Source organism: Corella eumyota, chromosome 2 (assembly GCF_963082875.1).
Source record: "Corella eumyota chromosome 2, kaCorEumy4.1, whole genome shotgun sequence".
Taxonomy (NCBI): domain Eukaryota; kingdom Metazoa; phylum Chordata; class Ascidiacea; order Phlebobranchia; family Corellidae; genus Corella; species Corella eumyota.
The window spans coordinates 12,141,451-12,164,822 of record NC_137491.1 but is presented as its reverse complement, the minus strand read 5'-3'; the positions used below and the strand labels follow the sequence as shown (position 1 = coordinate 12,164,822).

The 23,372-nt window shown below is 30.0% G+C and overlaps 2 protein-coding genes across 3 annotated transcripts; both read right to left on the bottom strand.

The window, feature by feature from the left end:
* Nucleotides 1–232: 232 nt before the first annotated feature.
* LOC145742417 (integrin beta-2-like) lies at nucleotides 233–6,650 on the bottom strand. The gene is made up of 15 exons (XM_082560196.1): nucleotides 6,625–6,650; nucleotides 4,835–5,024; nucleotides 4,466–4,597; nucleotides 4,216–4,365; nucleotides 3,950–4,039; nucleotides 3,613–3,753; nucleotides 3,414–3,522; nucleotides 3,066–3,261; nucleotides 2,715–2,860; nucleotides 2,106–2,293; nucleotides 1,626–1,751; nucleotides 1,289–1,410; nucleotides 972–1,102; nucleotides 710–876; nucleotides 233–304 (listed from the first exon to the last, which is right to left on the bottom strand). Exons 1-15 carry the CDS (start codon nucleotides 6,648–6,650, stop codon nucleotides 233–235), a joined length of 1,986 nt encoding a protein of 661 aa, XP_082416322.1.
* A 14,554-nt stretch (nucleotides 6,651–21,204) lies between these two features.
* LOC145743309 (carbohydrate sulfotransferase 9-like) lies at nucleotides 21,205–23,149 on the bottom strand. 2 transcript variants are annotated; one of them, XM_082561245.1, is made up of 6 exons: nucleotides 22,886–23,149; nucleotides 22,396–22,622; nucleotides 22,019–22,128; nucleotides 21,706–21,906; nucleotides 21,424–21,561; nucleotides 21,205–21,336 (listed from the first exon to the last, which is right to left on the bottom strand). In XM_082561245.1, exons 1-6 carry the CDS (start codon nucleotides 23,019–23,021, stop codon nucleotides 21,333–21,335), a joined length of 816 nt encoding a protein of 271 aa, XP_082417371.1. In that variant the 5' UTR covers nucleotides 23,022–23,149; the 3' UTR covers nucleotides 21,205–21,332. The 2 variants fall into 2 exon arrangements, with proteins under 2 accessions (XP_082417371.1, XP_082417372.1); XM_082561246.1 differs by having other exon boundaries at nucleotides 22,396–22,532.
* Nucleotides 23,150–23,372: the final 223 nt, after the last annotated feature.

The following is a 23,372-nucleotide window of genomic DNA, read 5'->3' as shown; positions in this document are numbered from 1 at the left end:
ATTAAAAAAAAGAGACAATAAAAACAGTTATTTTTTTTTAAAACGTTTAAAAATAAAAACAAAAATAAGTAAATACAACGTAAAAAAAGACAGTTCACAAAAATATATATACAAAAAAAATTATAACTTGAATTTTATTTTTAATTTTATTTTGTTTTAGGGAATATAAATTTAGGTTTTTGAATGAACACAACATTACTATATACGCTGTTATCGTAATAAAAAATTGTGCTTATTGTTCATCCCCGCCATAAGACGGGTTTTCAAATCTAGAAGTGGGTTTTTGAAACACTGGGTTGATATCCTAAAAAAAAAAACATTTTGCACTTTGCCTATTTTTTTTGCTTAACATAGTAATTCGCGTAAAAAATAAAATTCCCAGTGTAATCGTATCACGATTTGATTGCTATTTACCTCTTTTAATCAATTAGTTGCCTTGAAAAGTTGGATTTTCAAATCTTGAAAACGGTTTTTCAAAAATGGGATTTTGTCCCTGCGATGCAAAAATTGTAATCAGCTGCCTTATTTAATTTAAGCTGTTTATTATTGCAAATGTTTAAGGTAAAAAATATTTTTTTTAAGTTTAGTGCAAAGAAAACTTTTTTTATTCGGCAAAAGTATAAATTATTAAATTGCTTGTTTTAAGTGACATGCACTAATTAAGTATGTGCTTTAGTAATTTTATAGCGCATATAAATTAAAGTAAAACCTTTGTCCATTTTGATTTTTTCATCTCGTTCTCAAAGCTTAACCACTCCCTCTTATCTCTCATGGTTTGGTATATCTTCCAAGCAATAAGCGCAATCAAGCCGAACAAAACAATACCTGCCACTATAAGTAACACGATAAATAAGGGGTTTGTGCCTTTATCACAATCTGAAAATAGAAATATATAATGTAAGTTTAAACAAGAATTTCATTTTTACACTTGGTTCGAAATTGTGCGATGCCTTTCGTAAATTTATCTTAACCTGTTTCGGGATCAAGTGTTTTAACTAACAACTGAAAGTTGTTGGTCGTTTTTCTCCATACAACTTGGTACGAAATACTGCAGTCACCCCTTAAACTTTTTGAAGAACAGTCTTCAGGTGGAAATATATCTCTAAACATTTAAAAAATATTAATTCCTAGACAGTTTGTGGAACGTCTTAAACAATACTTAAGTCTACAATTATTAAAAAATTGTATTATTAAAACTAAAAATTTAGTTGCAAATTATATATATAATTCGTTAATCTTTTTGTATTTTATTCCAGCGAAATGTTTTTGTGTTTAGCAAAGTACTTACGTATCAATATCACTACACACCGAAGGACAGTTGTTTCCACAACTTCCACAGTTGGTAATTGAAACCGTCGTAGCGTAATCGATGCCAACACAATCTTCTTGACATACTTTGTCAAATTGTGTCTAAAAAAGAGAACAAGTCAATACAACCTTAAATCAAATAAAAATTTTGGCTTAAAGAGTGTGTTCAACTGTAATTACAGAACCACATAATTTTTTGTGATTGTTGTACACAAAGGTGCCCAAATTAATGCCCCACTTAGCATCGTAATACTGATTACAAATGTCGTATAAGCATAGGTAAAACTATTTTTTTAGGAGTCGAGTTGTATAACTACCTCACGATTTTGATGAGCTTTGTTGATGCAGAACGCACATTCCTGGTAATTTTGTTCCGTACACCCCACAATAGGGCGACATTTTGGACTAACGCACTCATTACAGTATTTTCCGCTGTAAATTGTCTAAAAGCAATAAAGACTCATAAGTTACAATTCCACCAATTGGCAAAAAAATTGGAACCAAAATAAACGCATTTACTATTTTTTTACTTTTGGGGTATTTCAAATTTGTTTTTATTTTATATCCTGAAGGTATTTTTAAATATGCCTTATTTTTTAATAAATAAAAACTTTTACATATACAGTTTATATCAATTAAAATAATTATAGTTTACTATATGTAATATATACACGAAATAGTAGGTTTTTATAGGTGTATTCTTTTCTTAGATTATATATAACAAAGGTAATAATGGTAAATATAAGTTAAGGCTAAAGTGTAACCACATCAAAATAAATGCAAGTATAATAATATACCGAGTCGTTGTAACACGCACAGGTGTGACATTCGCAAACCCCCTCTCCACTGCATAGTTGGGTGTCGTTTGGGGCCATGCAAAGATTTTCGTGACAAGTACATGTCCCGTCTTGTTCGTTATTTGTCCACCCATTTCTGCAACGGCATTCTGGCGTCCCACAGTTCACGCAAGTGCCCTGGTCGCTTCCTTAATTAAAAAAAATAAGAAAGATAAAACTTTTTACTTCTATTGTGATTTAATAACAAAGGAAAATCTGTGGCCTAACTTTGTTGGGTAATACATTTAATTGTGGTTAAGACAAAAAGAGAGAAATGTAGTTTAGACAAAAGTACATAAAAATGTTTATATAAAAACAAATAACGATGCAACTGATAAAAGGAGAAACGCTTAACATTTATTAAAGTTTTTTTTTCAACTATCAACATTTTGAACTAAGTTAATGAAAATTGAATAATTAAAGTCACGCCATACAAAGTTAATTATAAATGTGCCCCGCCCTTAATGGTATAAATGTGTATAGTTTTTTCCGTTATTGTAACATTCTGTTGCTTTGTTTCTAAAATTAAATGCGGTCACACCAACCCTTTTTAAAGATGGGAGAACTCACCACCACATAACGCTCCGTTACCAGCATTTGAACAACCCTTATTACTACATTCGCAATATTCTTTATCGTCTACAGACCCTGAAAGGGCAAAGTTTCCGTATCCTTCATTACATACACATGACCCACATTCGCACTGGCCTTGTTCCCTTTGAAAAAAAAACATTGATTTGTATTTGATATTGCTAGAAAGTTTTTGTTTTTCTTATTTATATACAAAGGTGTGGTATAACTTACACACTTAGTCACAAATTCTTTTGCTATATTTTTACGTGATAACACTACGCTTGAATTTTTTAATTTGTCGACATAACTTTAAAAAATCAAAATAAATTAGTGGTTAAATTTAATTACTCGCAAACGTCGACCGATCCTGGCTTTTTACAACTTTCCATAAGCGACACCTCGACTTGATCTCTTTGACACTGACACCGCGTCCCCTCGTGTCCAATATTACAGTCACACACTCCGCATACGAGGGAGCCATTTGTGCTGCAGTTGGCGCTGTAAGGGGTTGGCGTACTGGAGCAATCACATTCGCACAAGAAATCTATGTTTATTGAATAAAACAATTTCTAAAATGTTATTTCACAAAAAAATTATTTCTAAAAGGTAAAAGAAATATGTTTATATTTATAAAATTGTATTTTTGAAACAATAAAAGTCGATAAAATTTAAAAGGTCTGTCAATATATTCTATACCGAAGTAAATGGCGACTTCCTCTCTAAGAGAACTTGAAGTAAATATAAGCGGAACAGTTGGTTTTATTTCCGGGCAGTTGATAGCTGTTGCAGTAAATTCATATACAACCTATTATAATAAATACGATAAAAGGGTAAAGCCATGTATGTAGGCTATAAATGATTCTTGCTACTTGAAATATTGTACTCTGTAGCTTACCTCACTGCCAATACGAATCTGGTCACAACTTAGACTGTTGGGTATCCAGTCAGGATTGCTCGGGCACAGTACTCGATAAGTTAAATCTATTTCAGTTGGTTTGTTGTCGTCAAGAGACATGTCCAATTTTTCTTTTAGTTGCTAAAAAAATGTTTATGTTGTACCATCATGAGCATAACAATTCGTCATAATAGTTTTTTTTAAATTGGTAAAAGTATATAATAACAGGACACTCTAACAAAGAAAGAATCAGTCAAGTTAATACAGACTAACCAAAAAAAGTTCAGGTTTATTATATAAGGTACTATTAAGGGGCTAACCAATTGACATTGCTTACGTTGTAGGCTGTTGAAATAATCTCAATAATATTACTTGAGTCAGCCTCCAATTCATCAACAAATGAGTTTGGAATTAAATCTTTAAGTCCCTAAAAAAATGTATTTATTATGTTTTAAGAAAGCCTATTTTTTTAAAAGCATGAATTTTATTTTAATCTTGGAATTGTTCTTTGATATAAAATATAAGTAAAAAGTTTGATAAATTTAAAGGTTAAAAAATACCTTCACAAAAAAAAATATCACAAAACACAGCTGGTATTCATACCTCGTAAAGACCGCGTACTTCTTTTGTAACTGCAAAAATTGGCTGGATTTTGTTGTCTTTAAACGCAGCCCTTAGCTGGCCTATAGATGGGTAATCTTGTTCTTGGCTCTTGTCATAAACAATTGCATCAGGAAGATAAGGATTAGCACCCTTACAAAATATTTTTTGAGTTTTGTGTATTGATAGGTGAATGTAAAACATATTAAAATAAAAAACAAATTTGCTTTAAAAATAGTTTTGTATTTATTACCCTTCGCAAATGACATTTCATGTCGTTGGCTTCTAAAATTGCTGCTAGTTTTCCATCGAGAGCCATGTGGAACGAGGCATCAGTTGTGAAGACAATCAGATGTGTAGAATCCTCTCTCCAACCAATTTGATCCTAAATAAAAATAATATTATCCATTGAACTTGTTAAAGTAGCTTATTTTTAACTATAACAGCATTGGATTTGCACTAGACATAGCACCCACACATCGTAAGTAAATCCTCAAGCAAGACACCGGTTTTAAAAATTAAAACTGGAATCTAATTAAGGTAGGGTCTAATTAAGCCGATTAAAATTCGTTATCTCGAAGGCCGTTTATGTAATCAGTAAATATGGTAAGGAAAAACTTACACCACACACAGCTATTTGCATTAGAGCGTCAAATCCGCCCTCCGGTGAATCAATGTTTCCAAAAATACTAGTGTTTTGTACACTACTTCGAAAGTTGTCCAAGTTGCTGGAGATAGACTGTTGATGTTTGAATCCAAAAGGCGGAGCGCATTCCGGGTTCTTTTGATTTTTAGCGCATGGATTTTCAAGCCTATTAGAATGTATTATGAAATTAGTATACACTACATGTTAACTTGTTAACAGTAGTTTGTAGCCTGCCTTTAGTATTATTACAAATGAACATAGAGATGCCTGCTTAAAGGGATTTTGTTATAGTTTTTTGTCTGACGTAAATTGCTCGATACGTAATCATTGATTGTTTAAGTTCTTAGCTAACAACATTTGTATGTGTTTTTATTTTTGACTGAGTACTATAGTAGTTACAGTGTATATATATGTTAAAAAATATTGTGACCTGTAAATTTTATTCTATTTAAATATAGTTTATTTATAAGGTATTTATATTGATATTAACTGATTAGTAACTGCACTTCTTATATCTGAAATACTTAAACTTGGACATATTCAATCAACTTTTTATAACTCTTTGTACTGTTTTGGGGGAAGATAATTATTATAGTCACGTGACATCGTTGGCCGACTTGGTTTTTAATTTTGTTCTGGCAGTTCTGACTAGAGTGCTTCGTGTACTTACGTGTTTATTTTTGTCTCTGATTTGTGACTGTTATTGTATATTTTAGACTCTTTTAGCTTTGTGTTATCTTTTAATAATAAACCGTAATAGTTTTTATATATAGTTCACTCTACTACTAGCAAGGTTACAACTGGTCTTCCGGTGGGCCGTTAATACAGAGTCGGGACAAAAACTGTACCAAATTTAGTTGTTAGCTTTTAGATCGAAACAATTTGGTTACAGTTGCTATAAGGTAGTTCATAAAATTTAATTAACCCTATGTCTTTAACTATGTGATGAAACATAAACTTGACAGGTCGGATTAAATATGTTATTTCGTGAAGATTAATCATTTCATGATCAATCCTTGGTACGAGTTTATTCGGGTTGTTCAAGGTCAAGACATTGCAATACAGCAGCCGCTTTATTCATGTGAGGTATAAAAGCCCATTGTTTTTACTGTTAAAACACCGATGCAAACATACCTTAAGTCAGACGCGTTCGTCTACCCTTATAGTAGACGAACAACTACAGTTGTCGTTATTATGTTAGTTGTAATATTGTAACTTTAACTTTAGAAAAAAACGTAGTCTTATGAATTAGCCTTTCAACTTAGTTTGTTATATAATTATTAAGTATATGCCCGTGTTATATCTTTCGTAGTACGTTAAATATAATATGAGAAACAATTAAATTACTTGCGTCATATTCTTATATTTTAGACAAACGCTAAAATTTATTATTTATTTTAATGCCATATTGAACCAACAACTTAAAATAATAAATAACTAATCTTCGAATAGTTAGATTTATCATAAGACTTAAGCAATGAAGGCTATGGTAGTTTCTGTGGTGACCCCAAATCAACAATAATCAATTAATAACCAATTGACCTTACCAATATAACTATATAAATATAAATCGAATTAATCAACCCCTACAATCGTTAATACGTTTAACTACTTTATTTGGGCCACAAGGCTTATCTCCAAATTGCCTTAGTCATACATTTTCACCGTTTTAGTTTGTTTTGAAACCAGGCTTTTTATTTTCAACAGTAAAACTTTTTGCTTTTAACAGTTTAAGCACGTCGGACCTACCAAAATAACTGTAGTACCTTCTGTGCAGATGTTTTAGCGCCATTTTAGACGTGTGATAGCTTGTTGAAGGGATCGTGGAACAATCAATTGATAAGTTTCGGATTGATTGTAGAATGAAATCCATCTTCTATATAATATGTCATCCTGCAGTATAAGGCTGACCCATTGTTGATAATAGAAATAAGCGGATTTGCTCCTTTCAGATTACTTTTTATTTTTCTTTCGGTTAATTCTTTTTTTTTGCGGGCTTCGTTATCGTTTCCCCCTCCTTTTCCCATATTGCATTCAGGTAAAACGATTTTCTCTGCAGGGTGACTAACTTTCTTTGCAGTATCCTCTAGAATTTTATTTTTGTTTGTTTCTTTACCAACATTATTTGGTTTAATCAATTTTAAAACTTCTGTTTCTAGATCATTAATTGATAGTGTCATCGTTATCTTTAACAGAGAAATCTCAACTTAAAAAAAATCAATAAAACAAAATTATATGGAATGGCAGACACCAAAACGAATTTAAATTTAAAAATACAAACGGAACTAAATAATCAAAAACCGAACTTAATTTTAGGAGTTGTTAGTTGTATAGTTAAAAAAAAATTGTTCTGAATTAAGTTGTTTAAAAATTGCTGTAAATATTATCGTTTTAACGTTAGTAATTCAATGACATGTTAGCCATTTTTGAACTTGAGGGTTAAATATTGCTAATTTATGCATATGAGGTTAACGTTTTTTAGATGTTAAAACTGTTTAAAATCTGTAGAAAGGCCAAATACACCACCGCTATTACGTCTTCAATTAAAACAAAATAAAACAAATTAAATATACTTTTTGAACCACGGCTGGAAAATCTTTAGAGAAAACGCATTTAAATTAAGTAATTAAGTAACAACACCCAAAAAATGACACTTTTATCATTTATTCTCTTATTGCTTATATACCTTTTTTAGTTATTTCCAACAATTTTCAGCTACTAAGCTATTAAATACTAAATATTAACTAAAATATAAATAATGGGTGAGAATTTTATTTAACTACATCTCTTGTTAATGTATTAAGAATTGCAAACATATTTTATAGCCTACGTATCTAAGTGTATTATTTTACATTTGCAAGAAAGTCAGTTGTTAAATGGAAGCTATTGCTTAGGCAGAAGTGCATATATGTTTAGGTTATTAAATACTACATGCATTTTTCTTGCATAAACTTTTGAAAATTACTTTTATTATTAAAAACATTGTATGCATATGAAGACTTCTGTACTATTTTAGGTTTATGAAATTTCAAATATATAATTTAGTAATATGCTTATTTGCTATGTGTGTCCTTGGTACAAATAAGGATCATAGTCAAAGATGCGAAAATCATCATAATAAATTTTTCTTAAAGATTCAACATCTTTTTCGGATATTTCTTTAAATGCGTTTACTGTTGAGTTTTGTTTTACTGATGGTATGCGTTTAGGAAATCGTGTTATTCCAGATGTAGAAGCATTATGATGAGTTTGTAGATAGTCTATAAGTCTGTTTGATTCAATTGCTAAGTTGTCAAATCGAATCACATAGCTGTAGTTGAATGCACAAGGCATGCACAGATAAGTTTGAGGTCGCCAGTGAATGTCCATTGAATTTACTTTTGCTGGTGTATTAAAACTCAAAATGTATCTAACAATGAAAAAGTTAAAGTTAAAACAATGTATTATTAGATTCTAATAAAGGTGATTATAAAAGTTTCTCTGTATATAGCTTACTTTATAAACTGCGAGAAAAAAATTTTTTCGGTTTTTAAGATTTCTGAATACTTCAAAACATGATCTTGTTGATCTTTTGTTAAATTAAAAAAACTTGACAAATTTTTGGTAATGTCCATATTTTTGATCAATTTTTCCCTAAAGTAAAACCACTTATTTTATATAATATTTTATCATTAAATTAATTTAAGTTTACTGGTAGTAAAAACGTTATTTCTTGTAAATAAGGATTGCAAGGTTATATTTGTAATTTAATGTTTTAAAAGTTGGGTTTTTCTAATCATACGCGTTATTTATGCCATGCATGTGGAAGACAGCTTGACTTCGAGCAATGTGTCTTCCAATTCCCATTCTATAATAATCATAAGGATCTTTGTCGGAAAATTTATCGTGATGTGCTGATACCAATCTTTCAAACGGGTGACGCGTTACTAAGAACGTTAAATATTCTTTCATTTTTGTTCTTGCTTCTGCGTCGGTTTTTAGTCTGCAAATTATAAATCATATATAATATATATAATAAAATTTTACAAAATATGAACATTAACATATTTTTTGTTTATTTTTGATAAATTATTACAAATTTTTTTTTTAATTAAAAATACGTACTGGTTAAAATGTTTGTTTGGAATAGTTCCATAATCTACCATAGTTTTTGTTACTTCGTCGGTGTGACCGCCCAATTTCAACATAAGCTTTTGCCAACTTGTGCTTGCAACCTTGAACAAAATAAAACAAATAGAATTTAATTTATTTGTGTTAAAAAATACTGTTTATTTTTAAAAATTCTATTTTTATTCGTATCATAACAGCGTTCGGGTTCAATTTTTTAAATGGAATTTTTAGACACCGCTATCAAAATTCCCATGGAAAATTATCTCTTTATTAACTTTTTGTATGTTTATTACTGTTAAACCCTAAAACAATTTCTGTCAAGGGTCTTTATTCAAGCAGCTTTAAAAATTTACAACCTTTGGAATTTCACACATCACTGTCTTTATTTTATCATTATATTTCATTGTTTTGGTTCTTATTAAAATTTTTGACCGTGCTTGCATGATTGAGCACTGCTGTTGTATTCCAGTCATTCTGGTCAACTTAAAACTGGGTTAAAAATAGTTTTGTTTGTTATTAATTTTAAAAACTTGGTTGTTTATTAAAAAAAACGATCAATTTCAATCATTTTAAATTAAGTCTAATGTATGTTAAATACCAATATGGGCAAATGTATAAATTTTAAATTTTTCTTGTTTATCACATTCAAATTCTAAATTACTTTTTAAAATTTAAAGGTTTCTATTTTTTACTCTTTTAAATTGATTTTTTGTAATTTTTTTGTTTAATCACAATAGGGCAAACAACAAAAGGGAAACAATCAAAACCCATTTGTAAGCTTATAGTTACAAACCTAATATTTAAATTAATTTTTTATTTATTATTTTTAATTTGGTAAAGTTTAGCATATCTTTATTTATCTATAAAGATTTACATTAAAATCATCAACTAATTTTAAATCATATTTTGTTTATCAAAAAATCCAAATATTATCATTTTGCAACTTCCTTTACATTTTTCCAACCCAGTTTTTTAAACTTTAACATTGACCTTGGTTAAATACTAAAACACTCATACAATTAAGTTTGTTTTTATAACTATTAAAAATTTTATTTTGCCTTGAAACTTGCTTAAAATTAAAAATCCTAAACTTAAAAATTTCTAAATACAGTGGTTTATTAAAAATGTTTCATACACATTAAAAAATTAACTAAGACTAAGCATAACGTTTGTAGAGCTAAAAAACATCTAGTAATTTAACAAATGTTTATACACAACTATGCTTAAGTCTCAAAATAAAAAATAAATTATCATTATTATATTATTTACTTGCTAGCGTTAACATGGTAGCTAAATCCGATTTTTTTGTTTTTAAATTCAAAATAACTTAAACATTTTAAAATACTTGTTTTAGACAACAACTGAAACGTTTTTAAAAAAATTAATTGAATAAACTATTTTATTTGGTATGTATTCGTATGTTTTTGTTATTTCATCTTTGTAAGAAAACCAATTGTGTTACAAATCTATTGTCGGTTTTTTTTATGTGTTTTATCAATTGATACTAATAGTACTACCTTAAAATAAACACATGTTAAAGGGTAGGACATTTGTTTAATATGTGATATCGTGAAATAGTTTTCTCGTTTTATTAATACCAAAAGAAGTAAATTAAATTGGTAAATGAATTAATATATTGCAAATCACCATATTTCCTTTGAATAATATATTACAAAGTTGGTCTAGAGTAGCTATGGTAAAATAAATCGTACGCTGACAAAATAAATAAAATACGATTTTACTAAACTTAATGTAGGATCTAATAAACTTTTACTATGGCTTAAACAATTACTAAACCCCAATAGAGTACTCTGTAAAGAAGAGCATCGTTAATACGGCCACACTTAAATACACAAAATAGTCGTGTTAAATCAAACTCGCTAACTTACAACCAAAACCTGCCCAAGGATTTAATCTACCAAATATATTCTGTACAAGCGACTTTTAATCAGAATTGAAACTGGAAATTCGAAATAAATGCGTCACAAAAATGATACGAAACACAAACTACGGCGTTTGAGTAATATAACCCAGGGTATGTTAATTGTAATACCCAAATAAACTACCTTAAATACAATGTATAGTCACTCTTTAGACTTTACGCACGCCTTAGTATAAATAAGGATCATGACCAAATATGTAAAAGTCATCATAATAAAGTTTTCTTAAAGATTCAACATCTTTTTCGGGTATTTTTTTAAAGGCGTTTACTGTTGAGTTTTGTTTTACTGATGGTATGCGTTCAGGAAATCGTGTTATTCCCGACGTAGAAGCAATATGATGAGATTGTAAATAGTCAATAAGTCTGTTTGATTCAATTGCTAAGTTGTCGAATCGAATCACATAGCTGTAGTTGAATGCACAAGGCATGCACAGATTAGTTTGAGGTCGCCAGTGAATGTCCATTGAATTTACTTTTGCTGGTGTATTAAAACTCAATATGTATCTAACAACGGAAAAGTAAAAGTTAAAACTAAATTATATTAAATTTTAATGACAAAGGTTGTTTTTTTTTAAATCTGTAACTGTTTACTATTATATTAGCTTACTTTATAAATTGGGAAAAATTAATGTTTCCCGTTTTTAAAATTTCCAAATATTCTAAAACATCATTTTGTTGATCTTTGGTTAAATTACGAAAGTCTGACGAGTTTTTGAATGTATTTATTTTTCCGATAAACCTATCCCTAAAAAACATTTAGCTTATGTAAATTTAATTATTTGGACATTATTAAAAGATAAACTTATTGGTTAATTTTTAAAAGTAAAAATACAATAGTTATTATAATTTTAATTCTTAATATGAGAAAATTTTTAACATTTTAATTCTTAATAAACTAACGCATTAACTATGCCATGCATATGAAAGACGGCTTGACTTTGAGCAATTTTTCTTCCAATATTTTTGTAATAACCATAAGAATTACTCCCGAAAAATTTATCGTGATGTGCTGATACCAATCTTTCAAACGGGTGACGTGTTACTAAGAACGTTAAATATTCTTTCATTTTTGTTCTTGCTTCTTCGTCGGTTTTAAGTCTGCAATTTATAAAATATAAAAATTCTGCCAAGTATAAATAATATTTTATTTAAAACGTAAGATTTAAAAGTAATATTTTTGTATAGTAAATATACGTACTACATTATTTGTTACAATATATATAATTTGATTCGTTTTACGTACTGGTCAAAATGCTTGTTTGGAATATTTCCTTGGTCCATCATTAATTGTGTTATTTCTCCAGTATAGCCGCCAAGTTTTAACATTAGCTTTTGCCAAGTTGTACTTGCTACCTAATAAAAAAATACATAATTGTTTTACACGATTTTATATATATAAATACCAACATAGCAAACATGTAAATTTTTCTTAATCAGAACTTGCCCTAAAAACAAACATTTTCGGTAATTTATTTTCGACAAATGTTAAGTTGCTACGCGAATTGTAATGTTTGACGTTGTAATTATTATTTAACGATAGCACATATATAAAATAAATGTGGCCAAAACACATTTTACATAGGCTAATTATATACTATTTTTATAATATTTTTAGTATTACTTTGGGTATTTCACACATCACTATTTTAATTTTGTCATTGTATTTCATTGTTTTGGTTCTTATTGGAATGCTTGGCTGATTTCTTTGGTTTAAACAACGGTGTTGTATTCCGAAAATTCTGCTTCGATAAGGTTCCCCTTTTGACAAGAAATGAATTTGATCACTCATCAAGTTTTTTAATGTAATTGTAGTATTTTCAGAATCCGTTAGTTGTAAAGTTAATGGTTCTAAATGATTTAAAAATGTTGTTTTCTAATAAGGCTTCTAATAAAATATTTTCGTGTTAATGTTGTTAGTAATTTAAACATTTTTAAGCTGTTATCATTAGATATAAATCAGATGATGCCAAGATTTTATAATTATATTGAATATATATTTTCCAGTTGTTTAATTTAAAAAATAAAATTCGCATGTTAAAAACTTATACCAAATACGTTTTGTTTTAATTTAATGCTATTTTGATATTAAATTTGAGATAAATAAAAACAAACTACCTTTTTTTGACCACAGTTGGTAATTTTCTAGAGAAAATGCATTTGAATTAACCATTTTAATATATTCAGCTACAACATAAATTCCAAATACCCAAACCACACATAGTAAAATAAAAATTAAATTATATCTTCTCATCTTGCTGGTAAGCTGTTTGACACAATATTTTCTGATACCAATTCTTTAATTATTTTTTTTATTATAATTGTAACGTATGCCGCTATTCCGTTATAATTTTGCACAGAATTCGTCGTATAATATTTATTCACAACAGAATGGGGCTCTAATATCTGTTCAACAGGTTGCGCAGTACGCCTTAACTGTAAAAAAAACTTATTGCCCTGAAATTTAATAAATTACCTTTATCAAACCCGTTTTTTGCGACTCTTGTAGGCAAAATTTTGGTTGCATCAAATATTTTAAGATAACTTGCTACAGAAGTTATTTCAAAAATCCAAATAATTCCAAGAAAAATGACATTTTTGTTGCCTTTCATAGATTTATTAGGACCGCGCATTTTGTTTGTAAAATTAATTTGCAGTTTATAGCAAACTAATAAAAAGCCAAACCCTATTCACCTGCTGGGAAAACACCGAACAACTGTAGTTAACTTCTAAATAAATATGCTTAAAATGAAAGCTCCCGCAAAGCTATAAAATCTAATGTGAACCTATAAAAAAAAAAAACTTACTTTATTTTACTTGTTAAGGAAAAACAAATTAAAAATAACTATCTATTTGAAAGCACAGTATACTACGTTAATATAGGACTTTTAGTTCAAAAAACACGTATATACTTATTCCAAATAGATAAGTTGTAAAGGTATGTCAATACCTTCGATTTTATTAAATTTTAAAATGAGCTGTTTTACTTATACTTTAATGTTTTTTACCTGTATCTAATAACCATTTGTAGGCACATTTAAAAGTAGAATGAAACTGTTTAAGACTTTCGTTAGTTAAAAAAAGGTATTGTGTATGTTTTTAAAGCTTTTTAACAAGCTTAAATTATAAAAAGAATACTAACCTAATAAAATCTTATTAAAACTCAATACAAATATGTAATACATGGTCACTACTAAACCCAATCAATAATTATTTCAATAATTAATAATAATTATTACTTGTAAGTTTTGTTTACACATCACTATCTTTTGAAGTTTAACCACGGCTTCTCTTATAATAATGGCTAGTTCTTTGTGTATTGCTTTTCATTAAAACATTTATACGATTCGATTTGTTTTAGATTAGGTGTAGCAACACCGGTTGTCTTAAAACTTAAGTATTCTTAAAATTAAAATTTATTTTTAAGCTAAATAACTCTAAATTAACAAATGCTCTTACACTACTATATACTAAAGTCTAAAATCTAAGAAAAACTTATATTTATTATATGATTAATTTTTATAGAGAAGTAGGCGAATACCATAGGGCAATACGGGAAATATAAATATTTTTAACCGATTTTATTTATAAAAATTCTTTCTAAACCCACTATATTATATCTCAACCATCTTTAAATTCCATACGTGACTTTATACGACTTTGTTTTAACATAAAGTAAATAAAAAATTCTAAATAAATAAGTTGTAAAGGTATGTCAATACCCTCGATTTTATTAAATTTTAAAATGAGCTGTTCTACTTATACTTTAATGTTTTTTACCTGTATCTAATAACCATCCGTAGGCACATTTAAAAGTGGAATAAAACTGTTTAAGACTTTTGTTAGTTAAAAAAAGGTATTGTGTATGTTTTTAAAGCTTTTTAACAAGCTTAAATTATAAAAAGAATACTAACCTAATAAAATCTTATTAAAACTCAATACAAATATGTAATACATGGTCACTACTAAACCCAATCAATAATTATTTCAATAATTAATAATAATTATTACTTGTAAGTTTTGTTTACACATCGCTATCTTTTAAAGTTTAACCACGGCTTCTCTTATAATAATGGCTAGTTCTTTGTGTATTGCTTTTCATTAAAACATTTATACGATTCGATTTGTTTTAGATTAGGTGTAGCAACACCGGTTGTCTTAAAACTTAAGTATTCTTAAAATTAAAATGTATTTTGAAGCTAAATAACTCTAAATTAACAAATGCTCTTACACTACTATATACTAAAGTCTAAAATCTAAGAATTTTGTTATAGTTTTTTGTCTGACGTAAATTGCTCGATACGTAATCATTGATTGTTTAGGTAACATTTGTATGTGTTTAACAACATTTGTATGTGTTTTTATTTTTGACCGAGTACTATAGTAGTTACAGTGTATATATATGTTAAAAAATATTGTGACCTTTAAATTTTATTCTATTTAAATATAGTTTATTTATAAGGTATTTATATTGATATTAACTGATTAGTAACTGCACTTCTTATATCTGAAATACTTAAACTTGGACATATTCAATCAACTTTTTGTAACTCTTTGTACCGTTTTGGGGAAAGATAATTATTATAGTCACGTGACATCGTTGGTCGACTTGGTTTTTAATTTTGTTCTGGCAGTTCTGACTAGAGTGCTTCGTGTAATTGCCTTTTCTAACTGCAAAATAATATCTGAACAAATCTCTATACCAGCGTCAACCGAGGTAAGAGTACAACTTAAATTAGTACACGATTGCAAGCGGGAAGAATTGCCTGAAATGCAATTATTGGTTGAGCGAAATAATGAATTTTGTAGCCGCTATGGCTTAATGGTGGCCACAATAGTAACAAAAAACAAATTTGACCGCGTTGAAGCGCTGGTAGCAAATTTAACTGATTGACATTACATTACGTGATGGCGTTAGAGTTGCCTCGGTTACCCCAATTTTAGTTGTTTCTAGTGGTTCCAGAAAAGGCAATTGGCGCGAAGTCATTGAACAAATGAACATTAGCAAACCCTTGTCCACTCCGGAACATGAAAAATTGTTGCATGTTTTATCTAAACATTGCAAGGCCTTTTCGGTTAATCCGAACGATCTTGGTCGAACGAGCCTTGTTTCCCATGACATCGACACCGGTAACCATCAGCCTGTACGACAGCCACCCAGACGAGTACCGCATGCGCATAAAGAAAAGATAGAAGGAATTATCAAGGAGATGAAACCTTGGTCCAGTTCCATCGTGTTAGTTAAAAAGAAATCGGGAGAGACTAGGTTTTGCATCAATTATCGCCTTGTAAACGAGCTCACTAAGAAAAATAGTTATCCGATCCCGCGCATCAATGAAAGCTTAAACGAAATGACTCAGTGGACGTATTTTTCGACGTTGGATCTGCGATCAAGTTATTATCAAATTCCTATGGATCCGACGACTCAAGAAAAAACGGCTTTTACTAGCCACGTAGGACTGTTTGAATTTAAGGTTATGCCCATGGGCCTATGTAACTCGGCTGCGAGCTTTCAAAGGCTGATGAGAATGATACTTAATGGAATCGAATGGCAAGGGGCGTTGGCGTATTTGGACGACATTATAGTATACGCCCGTAACTTCGACGAACATATACAAAAGTTGGACGAAGTGTTAAGCCGACTGGAAAGCGCTGGTCTTACGCTCAAACCCTCTGAGTGTTCACTTTTCAAGAAACAAGTTAACTTTCTAGGTCACATTATCTCCCAAGACGGTATCAAGTGTGACCCAGATTAAATAGGAACCGTCAAAGAATGGCCCATACCCCGTAACGAAAAGCACATACGCCAGTTTGTGGGCTTGACTTCGTATTACAGAAAATTTATAAAAGATTACGCACGTAAAGCGTCACCGCTACACAAATTGACAGAAAAGGGAAAGAAGTTTGTCTGGACGGATGAATGTCAGAGTTCATTTGAAATGTTAAAGGGTGTCCTGACACAAGCCCCTATTTTGCAATACCCCAATTTTAACAAACCGTTTATTGTAGACACTGATGCTTCCGATCACGCTATTGGTTGTGTCCTTTCACAAGAAAGTGAAGGCACGGAAAACGTGGTTGCCTATGGAAGCCGAACCTTGTCGAAAGCTGAAAAACATTATTCGACAACTAGAAAAGAACTTTTAGCAATTATTTTTGCAACGAAACTGTATAAGTGTTATTTAATGGGAATACCGTTTACAATCCGAACCGACCATTTCCTCTGCGATGGCTCTAGAAGTCTAAAGATCTTTACGGCCAATGCGCTCGTTGGGTAGAACATCTTGCAGAATACGATTTTAAACTGATATATCGCCCTGGAGCCAAACACGGAAATGCCGACTCACTAAGTCGATTAGAACCGGACTCTCCAGGTTTCCCTTACCTGACGGAATGCAACGAAAACAGCACGCAAATAGAAACGATTGATTTTCAATCAGATTTCGGTCTAGGTGCAAAGGATATTGCTGCAGCACAACAACAAGATCAAAATATAAGACCAATTTTCACATGGTTTCGAAAAGGGGTAAGGCCTAAATTTCAAACAATAACAAAACAATGAACAAAGTTGGGATATCGCATTATCGGCAGTGGTAGCGACTTACAATGCTAGCGAACATGAAGCAACTGTTGTGTCACCACACTACCTACTGACAGGAAGAAAACTAAGGCTTCCCGGTGACCTTTATGTAAGCACAAAGACAGCTAGTTCATACCCAGTTGAACTAGAAGAATTGCGTGATGGCCTGCTTGTGGTACAAGAAATTGCCCGCAAAAATTTACAACGTCACCGAGAAGACATGGTCTACCAGTATAACAAGAGACAGCATGGAAATGTATTTTCGATTGAGGACAAAGTTCTTCTTTCTTATCCAGTGGTTCCCGTTGGAAAGTCAAATAAATTTAATCTTCCTTATAAGGGGCCATTTACAGTTACGGATATACTTAACGAAGTTAATAACACCATTATCAATAAGGCTGGAAAACTACAGACTGTCCATTACAACCGGCTAAAGAAATATATGGCGTCTGATACCGATGGCACCGACGAATCTTCGGAGAACGAGGCCGATGCTCCACAATTAGTTGACAACCAGCCATTTATAGGCCATACCTGGTATTCAAGAAGAAGTAGAGAAGTCGTGCCGACACGGGCACAAATGCCTGAAAACGTTAATATACAAACGGAAGTACCAGTTCCTACGCCGGCACAAACCCTCGAACGGTTACCGAAGCGCACCAGAAAACGCACTCGATTTTACCCTGATGTTGAAGTTCTCAACTGAACACATTTTCTTATGTATTTATTTTTTTTGTGTTGTTTTTATCTTTTGCCACTTTTTTCTTTAAGTATATGTTTTTTTTTTTTTACTTTTTGCTGTTTTGTAACATTATGCATATATTTGGTTCATAAAGATTTGCCTTTGTTTTCGTTAGTATTATTTCCACAGGAGTGGGTCCAACATAAGCTGGGGGGTGTAACATTCTGTAACTTTGTTGATGATATATAGTGCGGGTTGCCTTATTGGCCTATGGTGGTGCAGACTGTAATCAGCGTTGTAACTCTTTGTACCGTTTTGGGAAAAGATAATTATTATAGTCACGTGACATCGTTAGTCGACTTGGTTTTTAATTTTGTTCTGGCAGTTCTGACTAGAGTGCTTCGTGTACTGACGTGTTTATTTTTGTCTCTGATTTGTGACTATTATTGTATATTTTAGACTCTTTTAGCTTTGTGTTATCTTTTAATAATAAACCGTAATAGTTTTTATTTATAGTTCACTCTACTACTAGCAAGGTTACAACTGGTCTTCCGGTGGGCCGTTAATACAGGGTCGGGACAAAAACTGTACCAAATTCAGTTGTTAGCTTTTAGATCGAAACAATTTGGTTACAGTTGCTATAAGGTAGTTCATAAAATTTAATTAACCCTATGTCTCTAACTATGTGATGAAACATAAACTTGACAGGTCGGATTAAATATGTTATTTCGCGAAGATTAATCATTTCATGATCAATCCTTGGTACGAGTTTATTCGGGTTTATCAAGGTCAAGACATTGCAATACAGCAGCCGCTTTATTCATGTGAGGTATAAAAGCCCATTGTTTTTACTGTTAAAACACCGATGCAAACATACTTAAGTCAGACGTGTTCGTCTACCCTTATAGTAGACGAACAACTACAGTTGTCGTTATTATGTTAGTTGTTATATTGTAACTTTAACTTTAGAAAAATCGTAGTCTTATGAATTAGCCTTTCAACTTAGTTTGTTATATAATTATTAAGTATATGCCCGTGTTATATCTTTCGTAGTACGTTAAATATAATATGAGAAACAATTAAATTTCTTGCATCATATTCTTATAATTTAGACAAACGCTAAAATTTTTTATTTATTTTAATGCCATATTTAACCAACAACTTAAAATAATAAATAACTAATCTTCGAATAGTTAGATTTATCATAAGACTTAAGCAATGAAGACTGTGGTAGTTTCTGTGGTGACCCCAAATCAACAATAAACAATTAATAACCGATAACCAATTGACCTAACCAATATAACTATATAAATATAAATCGAATTAATCAACCCCTACAATCGTTAATACGTTTAACTACTTTATTTGGGCCACAAGGCTTATCTCCAAATTGCCTTAGTCATACATTTTCACCGTTTTAGTTTGTTTTGAGACCAGGCTTTTTATCTTCAACAGTAAAACTTTTTGCTTTTAACAGTTTAAGCCCGTCAGACCTACTAAAATAACTGTAGTACCTTCTGTGCAGATGTTTTAGCGCCATTTTAGACGTGTGATAGCTTGTTGAAGGGATCGTGGAACAATTAATTGATAAGTTTCGGATTGATTGTAGAATGAAATCCATCTTCTATATAATATGTCATCCTGCAGTATAAGGCTGCCCCATTGTTGATAATAGAAATAAGCGGATTTGCTCCTTTCAAATTACTTTTTATTTTTCTTTCGGTTAATTCTTTTATTTGCGGGCTTCGTTATCGTTCCCCCCTCCTTTTCCTATATTGCATTCAGGTAAAACGATTTTCTCTAAAGGGTGACTAACTTTCTTTGCTTTCTTTGCAGTTTCTTTGCAGAATTTTATTTTTATTTGTTTTTTTACCAACATTATTTGGTTTAATCATTTTTAAAACTTCTGTTCCTAGATCATTAATTGATAGTGTCATCGTTATCTTTAACAGAGAAATCTCTCAAAAAAAATCAATAAAACAAAATTATATGGAATGGCAGACACCAAAACGAATTTAAATTTAAAAATACAAACGGAACTAAATAATCAAAAACCGAACTTAATTTGAGGAGTTGTTAGTAGTATAGTTAAAAAAAAATGTTCTGAATTAAGTTGTTTAAAAATTGCTGTAAATATTATCGTTTTAACGTTAGTAATTCAATGACATGGTAGCCATTTTTGTACTTTGGTTAAATATTGCTAATTTATTATATATGCATATGAGGTTAACGTTTTTTAGATATTAAAACTGTTTAAAATCTGTAGAAAGGCCAAATACACCACCGCTATTACGTCTTCAATTAAAAGAAAATAAAACAAATTAAATATACTTTTTGGACCATGGTTGGAAAATCTTTAGAGAAAACGCATTTAAATTAAGTAATTAAGTAACAACACCCAAAAAATGACACTTTTATCATTTATTCTCTTATTGCTTATATACTTTTTTTAGTTATTTCCAACAATTTTCAGCTACTAAGCTATTAAATACTAAATATTAACTAAAATATAAATAATGGGTGAGAATTTTATTTAACTACATCTCTTGTTAATGTATTAAGAATTGCAAACATATTTTATAGCCTACGCATCTAAGTGTATTATTTTACATTTGCAAGAAAGTCAGTTGTTAAATGGAAGCTATTGCTTAGGCAGAAGTGCATATATGTTTAGGTTATTAAATACTACATGCATTTTTCTTGCATAAACTTTTGAAAATTACTTTTATTATTAAAAACATTGTATGCATATGAAGACTTCTGTACTATTTTAGGTTTATGAAATTTCAAATATATAATTTAGTAATATGCTTATTTGCTATGTGTGTCCTTGGTACAAATAAGGATCATAGTCAAAGATGCGAAAATCATCATAATAAATTTTTCTTAAAGATTCAACATCTTTTTCGGATATTTCTTTAAATGCGTTTACTGTTGAGTTTTGTTTTACTGATGGTATGCGTTTAGGAAATCGTGTTATTTCAGATGTAGAAGCATTATGATGAGTTTGTAGATAGTCTATAAGTCTGTTTGATTCAATTGCTAAGTTGTCAAATCGAATCACATAGCTGTAGTTGAATGCACAAGGCATGCACAGATAAGTTTGAGGTCGCCAGTGAATGTCCATTGAATTTACTTTTGCTGGTGTATTAAAACTCAAAATTTATCTAACAATGAAAAAGTTAAAGTTAAAACAATGTTTTATTAGATTCTAATGAAGGTGATTATAAAGGTTTATCTATATGATAGCTTACTTTATAAACTGTGAAAAAGAAATTTTTCCGGTTCTCAAGATTTCTGAATACTTTAAAACATCATCTTGTTGATCTATTGTTAAATTGAGAAAATCTGACGAATTTTTGATAATGTTGATATTTCCGGTCAATTTTGCCCTAGTAAAACCACGTAAATTAAATAATATTTTATCATTAAATTAATAAAGTTTTATTAGTAGTAAAAGTTTTTTTTTTTTAAATCGCAAGTTTGTTATATTTGTAATTTATAATGTTTTAAAAGTTGGGTTTTTCTAATCATACGCGTTATTTATGCCATGCTTGTGGAAGACAGCTTGACTTCGAGCAATGTGTCTTCCAATTCCCATTCTATAAAAATCATAAGGATCTTTGTCGGAAAATTTATCGTGATGTGCTGATACCAATCTTTCAAACGGGTGACGCGTTACTAAGAACGTTAAATATTCTTTCATTTTTGTTCTTGCTTCTTTGTCGGTTTTTAGTCTGCAAGTTATAAATTATAAACATGTAAATTAAACAAAAAGCAACAATATTTTTTTTTATTGTTATTAAAAGTATTAAAAAAATTTTTTTTTTATAAATTAAAAATACGTACTGGTCAAAATGTTTGTTTGGAATAGTTCCATGATCTACCATAGTTTTTGTTACTTCGTCGGTGTGGCCGCCCAATTTCAACATAAGCTTTTGCCAACTTGTGCTTGCTACCTAATAAAAAATACATAATTGTTTTACACGATTTTATATATATAAATACCAACATAGCAAACATGTAAATTTTTCTTAATTAGAACTTGCCCTAAAAACAAACATTTTCGGTAATTTATTTTCGACAAATGTTAAGTTGCTACGCGAATTGTAATGTTTGACGTTGTAATTAATATTTAACGATAGCACATATATAAAATAAATGTGGCCAAAACACATTTTACATAGGCTATTTATATACTATTTTTATAATATTTTTAGTATTACTTTGGGTATTTCACACATCACTATTTTAATTTTGTCATTGTATTTCATTGTTTTGGTTCTTATTGAGATGCTTGGCTGATTTCTTTGGTTTAAACAACGGTGTTGTATTCCGAAAATTCTGCTTCGATAAGGTTCCCCTTTTGACAAGAAATGAATTTGATCACTCATCAAGTTTTTTAATGTAATTGTAGTATTTTCAGAATTCGTTAGTTGTAAAGTTAATGGTTCTAAATGGTTTAAAAATGTTGTTTTCTAATAAGGCTTCTAATAAAATATTTTCGTGTTAATGTTGTTAGTAATTTAAATATTTTTAAGCTGTTATCATTAGATATAAATCAGATGATGCCAAGATTTTATAATTATATTAAATATATTTTCCAGTTGTTTAATTTAAAAATAAAATTCGCATGTTAAAAGCCGATACCAAAAAAGTTTTTTTAAATTTACTGCTATTTTGTTATTAAATTTGAGATAAATAAAAACAAACTACCTTTTTTTGACCACAGTTGGTAATTTTCTAGAGAAAATGCATTTGAATTAACCATTTTAATATATTCAGCTACAACATAAATTCCAAATACCCAAACCACACATAGTAAAATAAAAATTAAAATATTTCTTCTCATCTTGCTGGTAAGCTGTTTGACACAATATTTTCTGATACCAATTCTTTAATTATTTTTTTTATTATAATTGTAACGTATGCCGCTATTCCGTTATAATTTTGCACAGAATTCGTCGTATAATATTTATTCACAACAGAATGGGGCTCTAATATCCGTTCAACAAGTTGCGCGGTACACCTTACCCGTAAAAAAAAAACTTTAGTTAATCGCTGAACAGGAACGCTCTATCAGAGGGTCCACGCGATATTTTATTCAAGTCCAAAGTAAATAGCGCCAAATTCGTTACATTCCTTCCTTTTCGATGAAGGAATGCTCTGCAAAAAAACACAGTAAACATAAGCAAGATAACAA

Excerpts from the sequence above, each read along its gene's own strand:
- LOC145742417 (XM_082560196.1), bottom strand. The coding sequence starts at position 6,650 with ATGGCGCTAAAACATCTGCACAGAAG. Across the intron at positions 1,103-1,288 it reads GTGTGTAGTGATATTGATAC|AGATATATTTCCACCTGAAG; the intron begins GTAAGTACTTTG and ends TTAAATGTTTAG. Across the intron at positions 305-709 it reads AAAAATCAAAATGGACAAAG|GATATCAACCCAGTGTTTCA; the intron begins GTTTTACTTTAA and ends TTTTTTTTTTAG.
- LOC145743309 (XM_082561245.1), bottom strand. The coding sequence starts at position 23,021 with ATGAGAAGAAATATTTTAATTTTTATTTTACTATGTGTGGTTTGGGTA. Across the intron at positions 22,129-22,395 it reads TGATGTGTGAAATACCCAAA|GTAGCAAGCACAAGTTGGCA; the intron begins GTAATACTAAAA and ends ATTTTTTATTAG. Across the intron at positions 21,562-21,705 it reads AAGCATGGCATAAATAACGC|GGCAAAATTGACCGGAAATA; the intron begins GTATGATTAGAA and ends TGGTTTTACTAG.